A 14,577-nucleotide genomic window follows, 5' to 3' on the forward strand; every position below is an offset into this window, starting at 1 on the left:
TTTTACAAGACATGGGAGGCCGCATTTTCTTTGTAATTTCTTGGTTTATATTTTTTCTGATGAGTACAATTGTAACTGCATTATTTATTTGCCTCCCTTAAGCTACACAAGTGACACAAGTATACTGAGTACATTGGCTCTGTTAAAAAAATAAATAAATAAAACCACAGAGATACAACTACATTATACCTTTCCCATACTTTTTTTCCATCCATCCTACATTTAAGACTCCTAATTTGGGTATGTATTCTTTTAAATTGTTTTCTGGGTTTATATAATTCTCACTACAAATGTGCATATATTATACAATTGACCTTTGGACAACATGGGTTAGAATGGCATGAGCCCAGTTATACATGGATTTTTTAAACAAATACAGTACAGTATTGTATATGTATTTTCTCTTTCTTATGATTATTTTAACATCTATTTTCTTGGGGTTCCTCGGTGGCTCAGTTGTTGATAAGTGGCCAACTCTTGATTTCAGCTCAGATCATTATCTCACTGTTCATGAGATCAAGCCCCATGTAAGGCTCTGTGCTGACAGTGTGGAGCTTGCTTGGGATTCTCACTCTTTCTTTCTCCGCCCCTCCCCTGCTTGTGCATGCTCTCTCTCAAAATAAATAAACTTTATTAAAAAAACACAAAATCATTTTATTTTCTCTAACTTACTTTATTGTAAGAATATAGCATATAATAAATATAACATATAAAATATGTGTTAATCAATTTATGTTATCAGTAGAGCTAACAGTAGGTTATTAGCAGTTAAGTTTTTGAAGAATCAAAAATAATAGGCAAATTTTTGACAGCACAGGGCTCAGAGCCCCTGACCCCCATGCTGTTCAAGGATCAACTATATATCCACATATTCATCTGTTTAAATGTTCAAAAGAGAATATCCATCCCTAAGACCTTGAAGTACAAATGATCACAGTAAGCAAAAATTTTGGATATGAAACTTCAACAGAGTAAGTGGAAACACACGTGTCATCACTGTAACTCAATATCGATGCCCAGTTTGTTGTACGTATTCCAATCTTTTCTTCAATGGACAGTGAATTAAGGGTTATTTTTCCTGATCACAAGACTCCATAATCTTCAGATGTCTATAATAGTGGTGAGGCAGGCAGACTAGGGAAGCGCTGGATATTTGCAAGAGTAACAACAACAACAACAAAAAAAAATAGGGAACTGAGTCTGACATCTGACAGTTTGTGGTGATTAAGCCAACCTGTGACAGCTCTGTGGTTTCTCAAGACAGCAAGTAGACTTAACTGCAGCACGCATGCGCACAAAAAGCCAGTTCTGCACTAAATGACTGAGAATGACGCCTCCCCTAGGAATGCCAGAAGACTCCTAGTAGGTCCTGGCCACATATGGAGTATCCGCAAGAGCAAAATTTGCCTCTGCATAGTACTGACCATAGAGCATGCGTAATACTATGTAGAGTTCCTAGATATCCCCTGCTATTCCCAGAACCCCATAGGAATATTTAGTCCCCAAATGATAACCTCCCATACGCATCAGAGCCTAACATCCACTTGGCATCACTTGGATTTTCTGAGTTTTCCCGCACTTCCACTTTGGGAGTGTGTACTTTTGCATTGTAATAAATCTTATGCTTATACTTTATTCTAACTCGTCTTTGAATTCTTTCTCCAGCGAAGTCAAGAATCTGACATTGGTTGGTGGCTGAGGTCTTGGGTCCTGAGAACTCCCCCAATGTATAAGTGGGTAGAACAAAAGACCTAGAGCCTGCTTCATATTCTGTGTCTCCCCCTCTCTCTGCCCCTCCCCTCCCTTGCTCACACTCTGTCAATCTCTCTCTCAAAACTAAACATTAAAAATTAAAAATAAATAAAAATAAAAAGAAGAAAGCATGTGGGTATGGGGGGGGGGGGATAAGGCTGTTTATTATGGGACCAGTATGACTTTCAAAATATCAACAAAACTAAATGTCACCAAAACCAAAAAGCAACCATAGAATGGGAAAAGATATTTGCAAAAGACATATTGGATAAAGGGTTAGTATCCAAAATCTATAAAGAACTTGCCAAAGTCAACACCTGAAAAAACAAATAATCCACTGAAGAAATGGGCAGTAGACATGAATAGACACTTTTCCAAAGAAGACATCCACATGGCCAACAGACACATGAAATGATGCTCAACGTCACTCAGTATCAGGAAAATACAAATCAAAACTACACTGAGATACCACCTCACACTGGTCAGTATGGCTAAAATGAACAACTCAGGAAACAACAGATGCTAGTCAGGATGTGGAAAAAGGGGAATCCTCTGGCACTGTTGGTAGGAATGCAAACTGGTACAACCGCTCTGGAAAAGAGTGTGGAGGTGCCTCAAAAAATTAAAAATAGAACTACCCTACGACCCAGCAGTAGCACTAGTAGGAATTCATCCAAAGGACACAAGAGTGTGATTCATAGGGGTACATGTACCCCAATGTTTATGGCAGCACTTTCAACAATAGCCATATTATGGAAAGAACCCAAATCAACTGATGAATGGATAAAGAAGATGTGGTTTGTATATACAATGGAATACTACTTGGCAATGATAAAGAATGAAATCATGCCATTTACAGCAATGTGGATGGAACTGGAAAGTATTATGCTGAGTGAAATAAGTCAGTCAGAGAAAGACAGATATGGTATGTTTTCACTCATATGGAACTTGAGAAACTTAACAGAAGACAGATCATGGGGGAAGGGAAGGGGAACAAATAGTTACAAAGAGAGAGGGAGGGAGGCAAACCATAAAAGACTCTTAAGTACAGAGAATAATCTGATGGTTGATGGGGTGGTGGGGGAGAAGGGAAAATGGGTGATGGACATTGAGGAGGGCACTTGTTGGGATAAGCACTGGATGTTGTATGTAAGCAATGAACCATGGGAATCTACCCCAAAAACCAAGAGCACACTTTACACACTGTATGTTAGCCAATTTGACAATAAATTATATCAGAAATAAATAAATAAATAAATAAATAAATCCATATTGTTCAGTACTTTGAGTACTGAATAGAGTGTATTAACATGGTAATATATAACATACTATTAAAAATTGGTTATCTTCTTACCTTTTTTTAATTTGAAGACAAAAATGAGGACTGATTTTTAAGGTCTAGCATTTTTGGCAGCATAAATAAAATACTGTTCAGCATCTGAAAACAATTTTTTTTTAATAATAAATAAAAATTAAAAAAAAAAGAACGCATGGTGGGGGGTGGCGGCGAGGCTGTTTATTATGGGACCAGTGGGACCAGTATGACTTTCAAAATGTTGTTCTATGATCTTTTTGTATATAAAAAATAATCTTTATTTATTTTTTATAGGGACAGAGACAGAGCATGAGCAGGGGAGGAGCAGAGAGAGAGGGAGACAGAATCTGAACTAGGCTCCAGGCTCTGAGCTGTCAGCACAGAGCCCGACGCGGGGCTGGAACTCATGAACCGGGAGGTCATGACCTGAGGCAAAGTCAGATGCTCAACAAACTGAGCCATCCAGGTGCCCCAACGTTGTTCTACAATCTTAGGAAATGAGACAAGTATAGTCAGCCAATCACAGCATGGGGTGGGGGGAGGGGGAGCCAATCCAGAAGTGTGCAGAGTGGAGGAAAGGTCTTGAGGGGAAGTTTGGATGAATCTGACTGCTTAGAGAGGGAGCTGAATGGAGAGAAAGCCACAAAGTTGTTTGACTAACTGGATATGTAGAAGGAAGTGAAGGAAGCTCACCATACAGGTTGTAACCACATTGTTGCAGGTCTTGCCTGCTGAGGTCCAGAGTGAGTACAAATTGTGTCCTAAGTGGAGAGTCAGGAGCAACGCAAGGAGCTGTCGGTTTCCCAGCACACTGGCAACGGGCTCACCTTGTCCTCACACTGAATGAACTTCATGTTGGTGCCAACGAACCTCCTTCTGTTCATTCCACAGCAAGCAGCACATCATCAAAAATTCTGGCTTTTCAATCTCAAAGCCCCACCCTGTAACTTGGCATGTCCCTAAACTATTAAGACTAAAATCTTAAAAAGAAAAGAAAGAAAGAAAGAAAGAAAGAAAGAAAGAAAGAAAGAAAGAAAGAAAGAAAAAGAAAAGAAGGTGGAGGAAATCTATTCTGTAGCAAAAACCTTCTCTCACATCATGTCTCACTCTATTTATTGTCTTACAACTGCACTATTTCTTACTAAGTACCCCAATCCTAAGACTCATGCACATTCTTCAGCTTTCAGGTGGTATCACGATCTTCCAAATGGAAGATTTTTGGATTTTCATACATTTAACTCTGGATATTGGTGCTCAGATATTTTCCCTCATTTAGCATCCACCCAAAGGTCATATTGAAAATTCCATATAGATACATATACATGAATGTAAATATATGTGGAAATGTATTAGTAAAATTTAGCAAAGCTTCTCTATTGATAAATAAGGAGATATTCACAGAGATCACCTCAGGGCCTTACAATAACAAAACAAAATACTCTTGCACTTTTCTGTCCCTAAAGATACCTTCTATGTATTTGTTCAGGTGTAGCCCTTGCTGAGGCAGAGTAACTCAGAAAGACTATATGGTGCTGTGTCTTATGACAAAAATAACTCCTACCTAAACATTTATATGCATTGTAGTTTCTCCATAGGCTAAAGTTCCCTCATTTTGGCTTATGTAAATCATCAGAAGTTTTAAAATGTATGTTATTATTTATTTGCTTTATAGGAAAATCCATGAAGAGTGATTTAAATTAACATTAAGGCAATTAAAGTAGGGCGCCTGGGTGGCTCAGTAGGTTAAGCATCTGACTCCTGGTTTTGGCTCAGGTCATGATCTCATGGCTTTGTGGGTCCAAGCCCCATATTGGGCTCTGTTCTGACAGTGCAGAGCCTGCTTGGGAGTCTTTCCCTCTCCCTTTCTCACTGCCCCTCCCCCACTCATGCTGTCTCTCTCTGAAAATAAATAAACATAAAAATTTTAATAAAAAGAAATTAAAGTAAAAGGAGAAGAATGATGCATTGAGTATCAGTGAAGGCAGTCAGTTCAGATCATTTGTCTGGTAATTCCATAAGAAGATGTTTGAAGATGGAACTGTGAGGATTTTTCTACTGTTAAAGTATAAAGAGTCTCATTTACATAGACTACCAGTGGATGGTGAATTTCTTTAGTAATTGAGTACATTTTCTTTAGGAAAACTATTATTTATATTGAGGTCATCAGTTCCTGAAAAAAACAGTTCTCAACTGAAAGTATTAAATACAGCAATGTCTAGAGATTGGTGAGTCATGACAAATGTGCAATAGATAAATCTGAGTTGAGTGAACCTATGATAAAGTTGTTAGGAGTTATAATTAGACCAATATTGCCAAGATCAAAACTGGAGTTGGAAAAATTAGCTGTACACCACATTTTCAAATGTAGTTCCTATACTAAACAGGGCTGACATTACAATTGGAACTCCCACCCCAGTTAGAGATTTCTGATCATTCGTTAATGCACATGCCAGGCTGCTGTACTGCTCAATCACCAATAGACATGTAGAAAACAATATTGTTGACAAACATAGAGTTTTAAAGGTTGAGTAAAGGCCTCTACTTTTAATCCTATCAAACATATTAATCTGTTTCATCAGGAAGAGCTCTAGGGCACGGTGAACAAAGTACTACACTGGTCAATCAGATCTGAGCGATTACATTGCTTTTATGGCACATCATGAGGTTTTGAAAATAGATTTTATATTTTATAGCAGTTTTAGGTTCATAGCAAAATTGAGTGGAAGGAACAGAGATTTCCCATATATCCACTGTTGTATGATTTTGAGGGAGGCAGATCATAACTGAATCTCATTTTTATCCAGTGTATAATAATAGAACTGAAGTAGATCACTTCCAGCTCTTAGGGTATAGACTCTGTCCCTCCTCAGTTTAAGTCTTTAAGAAGTCCCTCTCACTGGCTGCACCATATCCACAAATCGTTACTGCCCCATCATATCTCGGGTACAAACTAGTATCTCATCTCATGTTGTGCTACCTCATTTCTTCTAGACATAGATGCAATAGTATTTGAGACTCTCAATAGCCTACTTGCCCCTGTATTCCCAAAGTCTCAATCCTGCTGTAGCCAGAGAAACACAGACTGAAGTGGTGGCACTGACAGGGTTACAAACACTGCCCTGCGTTTATCCTGGGGCCTCCTATCTCAAAGGACTGGAGGAGACTTATGAACTGATCCTTCTTCCTCTGAGAATTAGAATGGTCTCTGATGACAAGTGGAACTATTCTTCCAAGTACATGAGTGAGTCCTGGGGGAAATAAAAGTGGGAGGTAAGAGGAAATTATAGGGGGGCACTTGAGAGACAAAAGAGAGGAAGGTGGACACCCAGAGTATGGAAAGGAGGACCAGGACACTGTTGGAGAAGAGAGACATTCTCAGTTCATCAGAGGATATAATTTTCACTAAAATACCTTCATTGTTCATGTTCATTCCTATAGCATTCAAGCCAGACTCAGACTTTTCAGGCTGGACGTGCCCAGGATGCCCTAGATCTTTATGGTAGGTGGTCTTTGAGTCCGTGGGTGGGATGTGATGCTAATAACGGGAGAAGGATTATTTTTTTTCTGATATGACAGAATAGGGATTCAAGAATTCTAGTAGGATGTACTAGATGACCTTCAAGAAGGTCCCTTCCAATCCCAAGTATCAGTGATTTTTAAGGTGACATTAATATGACTCAGAGGTCTAAAACCGAATTACACTTCTTCTGATGTTTGACATCTTAAATTCAATCCTTAAACTCAATCCTCCTCCTCTAGGAAATGGTAGAAGACATCACAAGATCATGTGAATGAATTTGAAATATAGGATCAGAAACAAGAGGAATTGGACAAAAATTGAACCAAGGCCAGCATATAAGGAGCTGTGGAAAAACACGCAGAGCAAACACTAGTGAATATATGGAATGTAGTGATTATATGTTGTGGCAACTTGAGAGCAGTAACATGGCTGCTCAGATTCCAGGCTCCCTGTAGTCCCAAAGACCTCATTCCTGTTCTTGGAGAGACTTCCCATTTCATCCTGGGTTCTGACTTTTTTTTTTTCTCCACAACTGACACTGATTAGAATGAAAACTATAGAAGTAAAGCCATCATGATTACCCAAAGACTTTGGGGGTGGAGAAAAAGGTTATGAAGTAATTTATATTATGGCTCCACTGAATTTTCAACTGGATGAGATGGAGATGAAACTGGCATCATTCCCACCCCTCAGGTTACCAGGTTAGGTCACTTTTGTGAGATGCCCACTCTGGGGTGTTTCCTTTCTGGAAGGATACTTCAGAATCTCCTCATAGCTTCCTACGTCCTGTGACTTTTCAAAGAAATACTGTTGTTGTCATATATTGTCTTCATCAAATTACCATTATTTTATGGTCACTATATATAAAGAATCTGTGCTAAGTATTCTGATTACTATATCTCCTTTAATCTTAGTCAATCCTGTCAATGATTTTATCTTCAGTTTACAGATGAGGCTACTTTGGTACAGAAGGAAATAAGTCATTTGCTCAACTGAAAAATCGAGCAAGCATTAGAGCCAGACAATGTCATTTATACAGACAAGCCCCAGGCAAGAGGAGCAGGGATTGGTGGTGGTAATAAGCCAGGCAGATTGAGGAAAATAGCAGGACCTTAATCACCAGGTCATACAACAGATGAACAGTATTTCACTGTAATATGAGTTAGTCAGAAAGGCTGAATTTATCTCTGGAAATTGCTTGTTCGATTTCTTGATTATGGGTCTTCTGTTTCCTAGAAAATTATCATTATTTATCATTCCAGCCAAATATCTGCTACAATCAGGGTTTATCTTCATGGAACTAGAGAAGATTGAAGGGGATTTGAAGTTCCCAAAGGGCCACAGTAGACTTTACAAGACAGGAAGATACCAGTTTATTCATTTACAAGGGGAAGCAATCTGTCTCATGGATTGTAAATTCTCAAAACAGCATTTTGGTGAGCAGGGATTCTTGGCACTTGATAGGCACTTGATGGGGATTTTGAGAGGTGGCTCCTCTTTCTTACTTCAGAGATGTTTTTCCTGAGCACATAAATACTGGAATCTGCTGGGGGAAATATATTTTCTCATTTGTTCTTAGTAGGAAAGATTTAGGATCAAGGTCAGATGCTTTTTCTGAGCACTATAGTTTTTTAGTTATTTGTGTTGTTTTTGCCTTGAAGCATGAATTTCCACAAACCCTATCTATTTTCTATTTTTTTTTTTTTTTTTTTTTTGTACAAGGTACCACTCTCTAAATGACTGATCAGATCTGAAGCGTACTGGAAAGAAGGTTGTGAATCTTTATAATCAGAGTCAGAGGCAGCTATATTTTGCTTAAATTATATATTTTATTACAGTAAGAAAATTACATTTAAAAATTACATAGTTCATTATTATAATTTTAAAATTCAAAATTGTTTTAATTAAGTCTATTTTAAGCCATGTTTAGTTCCTGGGATTGCTAATTCCAGACCAGGCATGTGGCCTCATTTATATGTGGTTTAACTGTGGGTATGTTAGTAAGACCTGCTTATGGTAATAAGTGCTGCTGACCCATACTTGCCTGAATTCTGTAAAGAAACTACATATGGTGCTCTAGTATCATTGAAAAATCTGGGAAGCTTAGGCAGAAAAAGACATTGTGTGTAAATCACAGCAGGAATCATTAAAAAATAGAACTAATGTTAAGATCAGTAGCCCCGGGCCGCCTGAGTGGCTCAGTCAGTTAAACATCCAAATCTTGATTTAGGCTGAGGTCATGATCTTAGGGTGCTTGGGATCAAGCCCCATGTTGGGTTCTGGACTGACAGCAAGGAGCTTGCTTTGGATTCTCTCTCTCCCTGTCTCTCTGTGCTCCTCCCTTCCCTGTCTCTCTCTCAGAAAGAAAGAAAGAAAGAAAGAAGGAAAGAAAGAAAGAAAGAAAAGAAAAGAAAAGAAAAGAAAAGAAAAGAAAGAAAAGAAAAGGAAGAAAGAAAGAGAAATAAAAACTTTTACAAAAAATATCGGTAGTGCTTGGCAAGAAAATTCTAGAGGAAAATTATAAAATGAAGAATGTAATCTGGATCAGATTGTGTGTGGACTGGTCTGGGTTGTACCTTTAGGAGAAGATTGTCCATATTTTGAGAGAATGTCAAGGAGTCTGCATCTGAGAGTCAGGAGGGAATCTCCTTGTGGTTATAAAGAAGATATTTTACTTAACAAACAATACTCAACAGTGAAATATAGAAAGAAAAAGCAAAAATTTGGGGATGAATTCAAGAGTGTTTATAGGAAAGTACTGAAGTTTCATTGTTTTGTTTTGTTTTCTTTTCCTGACTCAGATGCTGATCTTATCATTGCCTTCCTCACTGGAACCATCCTGAAAATGGATTGTGGTTTAACAGCGAGCTCTATGACAACCTTAAACTCCAGTAATACCCTGTTCTCCACATTCTATCTCTCAGGTATCCCTGGCTATGAGGAATTTCACCACTGGATATCCATTCCATTCTGTCTCCTGTACCTTGTTGGAATCATGGGTAACTGCACCATCCTGCATATTGTTCGGACAGACCCCAGGCTCCATCAGCCCATGTACTACTTTCTGGCCATGCTTTCCCTCACCGACATGGGCATGTCCATGCCCACCATGATATCACTCTTCAGGGTGTTGTGGTCCATTTCCAGGGAAATCCAGTTCAGTACCTGTGTGGTCCAAATGTTTTTCATTCACACTTTCTCCTTCACGGAATCATCTGTGCTCTTGGCCATGGCCTTTGACCGCTACGTGGCTATCTGCCACCCTCTACGATATGCTACCATTCTCACCCCAAGACTTATCATGAAAATTGGAATTGCAGCCCTGCTTAGGAGTGCCTGTGCCATGATTCCACTTCTGGCTCGGCTGGCCTTCTTTCCTTTCTGCCACTCTCACATCCTTTCTCATTCATATTGTCTGCACCAGGACATGATCCGCCTTGCCTGTGCTGACACCAAGTTTAATGTTATATATGGATTGGTTCTAATCAGTGTGCTGTGGGGAATGGACTCTCTGGGTATTTTTGTGTCTTATGTGTACATCCTTCACTCTATATTAAAAATTGCATCACGTGAAGGGCGGCTTAAGGCTCTCAACACGTGTGCGTCTCACATCTGTGCTGTACTCATCCTATATGTGCCTATGATTGGGTTATCTATTGTCCATCGTTTTGCCAAACACTCCTCCCCATTGATCCATATCTTCATGGCTCACATCTACTTATTGGTTCCACCTGTGCTCAATCCAATCATCTATAGTGTGAAGACCAAACAGATCCGCCAAGGAGTCCTCTACCTACTTCTCCACACAAAAATCAGTTCTACTATGATGTAGGTATATCCTTAAAACAATGATGACATCAGTCTAAATGATGTAAATACATACTGATTGCTCTAGGTATGTTGGCATCAGAATTATCAGTGAAATACTGAAAGGCAGAAATGGAGCTAACAGAGTATCCTCAGAATGGCCAAAAGGAGAGAGTTGATGTCCACTGAGACCATACAGATTGACTTAACAAGTGCTTCATAAATTCCCTTTAAATATGAACATGTTGGTATTGAGTGTTTTAGAAATCATTTCCATCTGCTCCCTCCCATTTCTGATCCCAACCCTTTCAAGGTCATGTATCCATTAAGTTTGCCTTAAATATATTAAACCCATATTTCTTTGCTTCCTGATATTTATATTTCCAGGATATTTAATATTACCTTTATTGTTATATCAATGTGTTTCTATATCTGCATGTCCACTTATTCTCTCTTTTTTAAAGATTGGAAATTTTTTTCTTGATTTAAGAGAATATTAAGGCTCAAAACAGAAATTATCAAGTTTCATGGTACATCAGCATCATCTTTTAAAAGTCTGTACACATGTTCCGCCTTTTCTGAGGAGATTTGTTTCCCTCAGGAATAGAAAATTGCCATCTGCATATTTTTCTTTTACTTAATTTTAAGAAATATTTTTTAGAATAATTACTGAGACTCAGTAATTTTTGAAAGCCTCTAGATATTGTCATATGAAGCCAGTGACTATAATCCATTGGATCAAATGTATCTTAATAATAATTTAGGGCTACACTACTTATTCAAATGTAAAAATAAATGTATCCCTGATGAATTTGGCTATGAGGAATTTCATTCATGTAACAATATAACCCATTGAGGTGTAGCAACTTATAAATTTGTGGTAGTAGGAGACAGTTACAGATTTAGGTCTCAATTTTATCTGTAACTCTTTTCAGTATACAAAACCATCTTTCCTTATAATTCTAAAATTATCTAGCACATAGCTGTGCATAGGGTGGTACAAAAAATACCTTGCAAATGTAACTGAATTTTCTTGGTTCATGGTCTACACTTGTTTAAAGGCAAAAAAATAAATTAAAAAATGAAGGGGGAAATGATACTTTTAAAATGCCTTATAATTCCCAATATTTGTAGAAGTCTTTTTTTAATGTTTATTTTTGAAAGAGAGAGAGAGAGAGAGAGAGAAAGAGGATGAGTGGGGGAGGGGCAGAGAGAAAGGGAGACAGAGAATCCAAAGCAGGCTCCAGGCTCTGAGCTGCCAGCACAGAGTCCTATGCAGGGCTTGAACCTGTGAACCATGAGATCCTGACCTGAGTCTAAGTCAGAGGTTTAACCAACTGAGCCACCCAGGTGCCCTGATACTTCCACTTCTGCAAGTTGATTTCACTTATGTCAAGTTCCCCTGCCTCAAGGTTGGCACTGCAATCAGCTGTTTATTCCCCGAACGGTTTAGCACAGATTCCCATGTTCTTTACACAATTTACAGAGGAGAATAAGAGAAAGAGATGATGTTGACTGCTATTGGCTTGCCTAACTTTCAGTTAAAATTCATGGGCAACTCCAATACTGTTCTATCATTTGATCATTCCTGGTACTATATATAAACTAATACCAAGACAACAGCTTCCAGTGGTCAAGTAATAACTGTTCATGTTTAGGTATATACCACCTGAATTAGAAGAGGAGTAAATAAAACTGTCATTACTAACCATGATTTTGAGTGGAGATTATATATAATAAGATTAAGGAAATATACACATTATTAATTAAAAGGAGTCTACATGTATATGCTTACCTGAGAGAAAAACAAAAATGAATTCATTGAATGTTGATGATCCAGAGAAGTGAGACAACTTATTGCAATGGTAAGAGAATACCAATAAGCTAAGAACATTCCTTTAGTGAAGATACATAATTATGATGCTACTCAGTGGTTAGAGATGTAAATCAATGCAGTTTGTCTTCATATGTATTCTTATTTTTACATTAATTATATTTGTGCCTTCAGGTACTCCTGAACTCTGAAATTACATACCCTCGTACGTAGTTCAAAGGGATATAGTAAGTCATGTATTTTAATTCACCAATATGAAATTATCCTGAAATTCTTCTATTGACACCTATTAACTACCTCACCACCAGACTTGAGAAATTATTAATTATCAGTCAGAAAACACTGGATAATATAATACTAAGCCACATTTTCCACTGAAGAACATTCAAGGTAGAGTTCAATAATATGATCTTCATTTAGAATTTTCCTACAGGTCAAATGCAGGTCTCAGCCTCACCTTTGCCATTGATCTCAGAGTCATGTCTAAGCGCAAATGTCCCAGTTGCTCCAAAAGAAAATAAACTGCTTTTCTCTATTGCCCAGAAAATTTATGTAATTTTTCCTTATTTAGACCATGGTCTTGATTTTTTTTGCCTACTTTGTGGTTTATATCTCAAATAATATACGACCATATATTTATTTCTTTATTCTTCTGATACATATTTTGTAGATCACGTGTATGCTGTATTTCTTGTTAGTATGAATACTCAGTGAAAGATACAAGTTTTGTGTCTTAATGAAAGAAATATTCAGATACTCTACACACACACACACACACACACACACACACACACACACAATTGTTTCCCAGGTAAGATAAAGGCATTTAGTTTAAAAAATAAAGAGTTCTGGAATTATATGAAAGATGAAAATGGTAAATGAGAAACTAAAAATAACAATGGTAGGAAACTTTCATTGGCTTTCCAGAGTGTCTAAATGGAATGTCTACAGCTGGAAATATGTTGTTTACAGACACAGGTGAGGCAATAGTTAAATTTACAAGGTCCTACTTTACCATACATTTAGAAATACTATGAAATTCCCATTTATGTCCAGATATCTTTGTGGTTTTTTAATGTTTTTTATTTATTTTTGAGAGAGAGAGACAGAGAGTGAGCAGGGGAGGGACAGAGAGAGAGGGAAACACAGAATCTGAAACAGGCTCCAGGCTCTGAGCTGTCAGCACAGAGCCCAATGCAGGGCTCAAATTCAGGAACCACAAGGTCATGACCTGAGCTGAAGTCTAACGCTTCACTGAGCCACCCAGGTGCCCCTGTCTGGAAATCTTTGTAAACATAATTTTGTAGAAATTTGTTTGTTTGTTTTTCTTCAGTAGGTATAGGAAAGCCATAGAAATCAGCAAACCTTGAGAGAAAGGAATATATAAGGCCCTATAGCCTCTAAGAAGTTGATGTCCTGACTCATGAAATATTTCCGTCTTATTCTTGGCAGGATATGCTGCAAATGCAACCAACTGGAAACACTGTTATTTCTCTCTTTTTTTGTCGTTATTTTAATAACTCCTTGGAGGCAAAAACATTTTAAAGTTGGTGCTGTTCAAATAAAAGTAACTGTCCTCTATCAAATATTCTCAGCAGCACACTCTCCAAAAGCTACTGAGAGTCAATAGCCTACTTTTATATAAGCTTAGTTACATAATTTCACAAATAAGCAGAAAACTCATTAGCAAATAAAAAATATGAGACAAAGAGTAGTACCTGGCATGCCAAAACACCAGTTCATGTCAGGTTTTCAGTCTGTGCTATAATTTTTAGTTTAGTTTTCTAGATGTTACATGTGTGCCTGCAGATATCAAAGAAGTTGGGCCTGTGCATGGTAAAATAGATTAATACATTTGTAAAGTCATATCTAAAGATCTCTCACAAGTGAAAGCTGACAAAATTAAATATAATTTCAAAGATGGATAGTAAAAAATCATGGAAGAGACATTTGTGGGAGGTGTCATCAGAAGTTAAATTGCAGACTACATGGAGTCAGATGATAGCATGGCCTCTACTGGATGCCTTATGCTTTGCATCTTACATCTTCCAACTAATCCACTGACTTCCATGGATATTGGAGCTTTCTGACAATATAGATGATTGAGAAGTCACTCTTTATTTGTACGATTATTTATCATCTATCTATGTTGAGTTACTTGAGGGAAATGAAAAGTTGTAGTATATTGATACTATCTTCAAAAATTCCAGAAGAGTGAGAGAAAAATATGTACATGTGAATTGTGAACATATGAATGTTTCTCAGTGATATATATTTCATTTTCTCAAGTTAGAAATTAATTTCATAAGGATTATTCTAGAAATAATAGGTGACTCTAAAGTACTTCAG

The 14,577-nt window shown here is 37.6% G+C and overlaps 1 protein-coding gene across 1 annotated transcript; it reads left to right on the plus strand.

Moving 5' to 3' along the window:
• Positions 1-9,459: 9,459 nt before the first annotated feature.
• LOC132662385 (olfactory receptor 51L1-like) lies at positions 9,460-10,419 on the plus strand. The gene has a single exon (XM_078433951.1). It carries the CDS (start codon positions 9,460-9,462, stop codon positions 10,417-10,419), a length of 960 nt encoding a protein of 319 aa, XP_078290077.1.
• Positions 10,420-14,577: the final 4,158 nt, after the last annotated feature.

The sequence above is a fragment of the Panthera onca genome, chromosome D1 (assembly GCF_046562875.1).
Source record: "Panthera onca isolate mPanOnc1 chromosome D1, mPanOnc1 haplotype 2, whole genome shotgun sequence".
NCBI lineage: Eukaryota > Metazoa > Chordata > Mammalia > Carnivora > Felidae > Panthera > Panthera onca.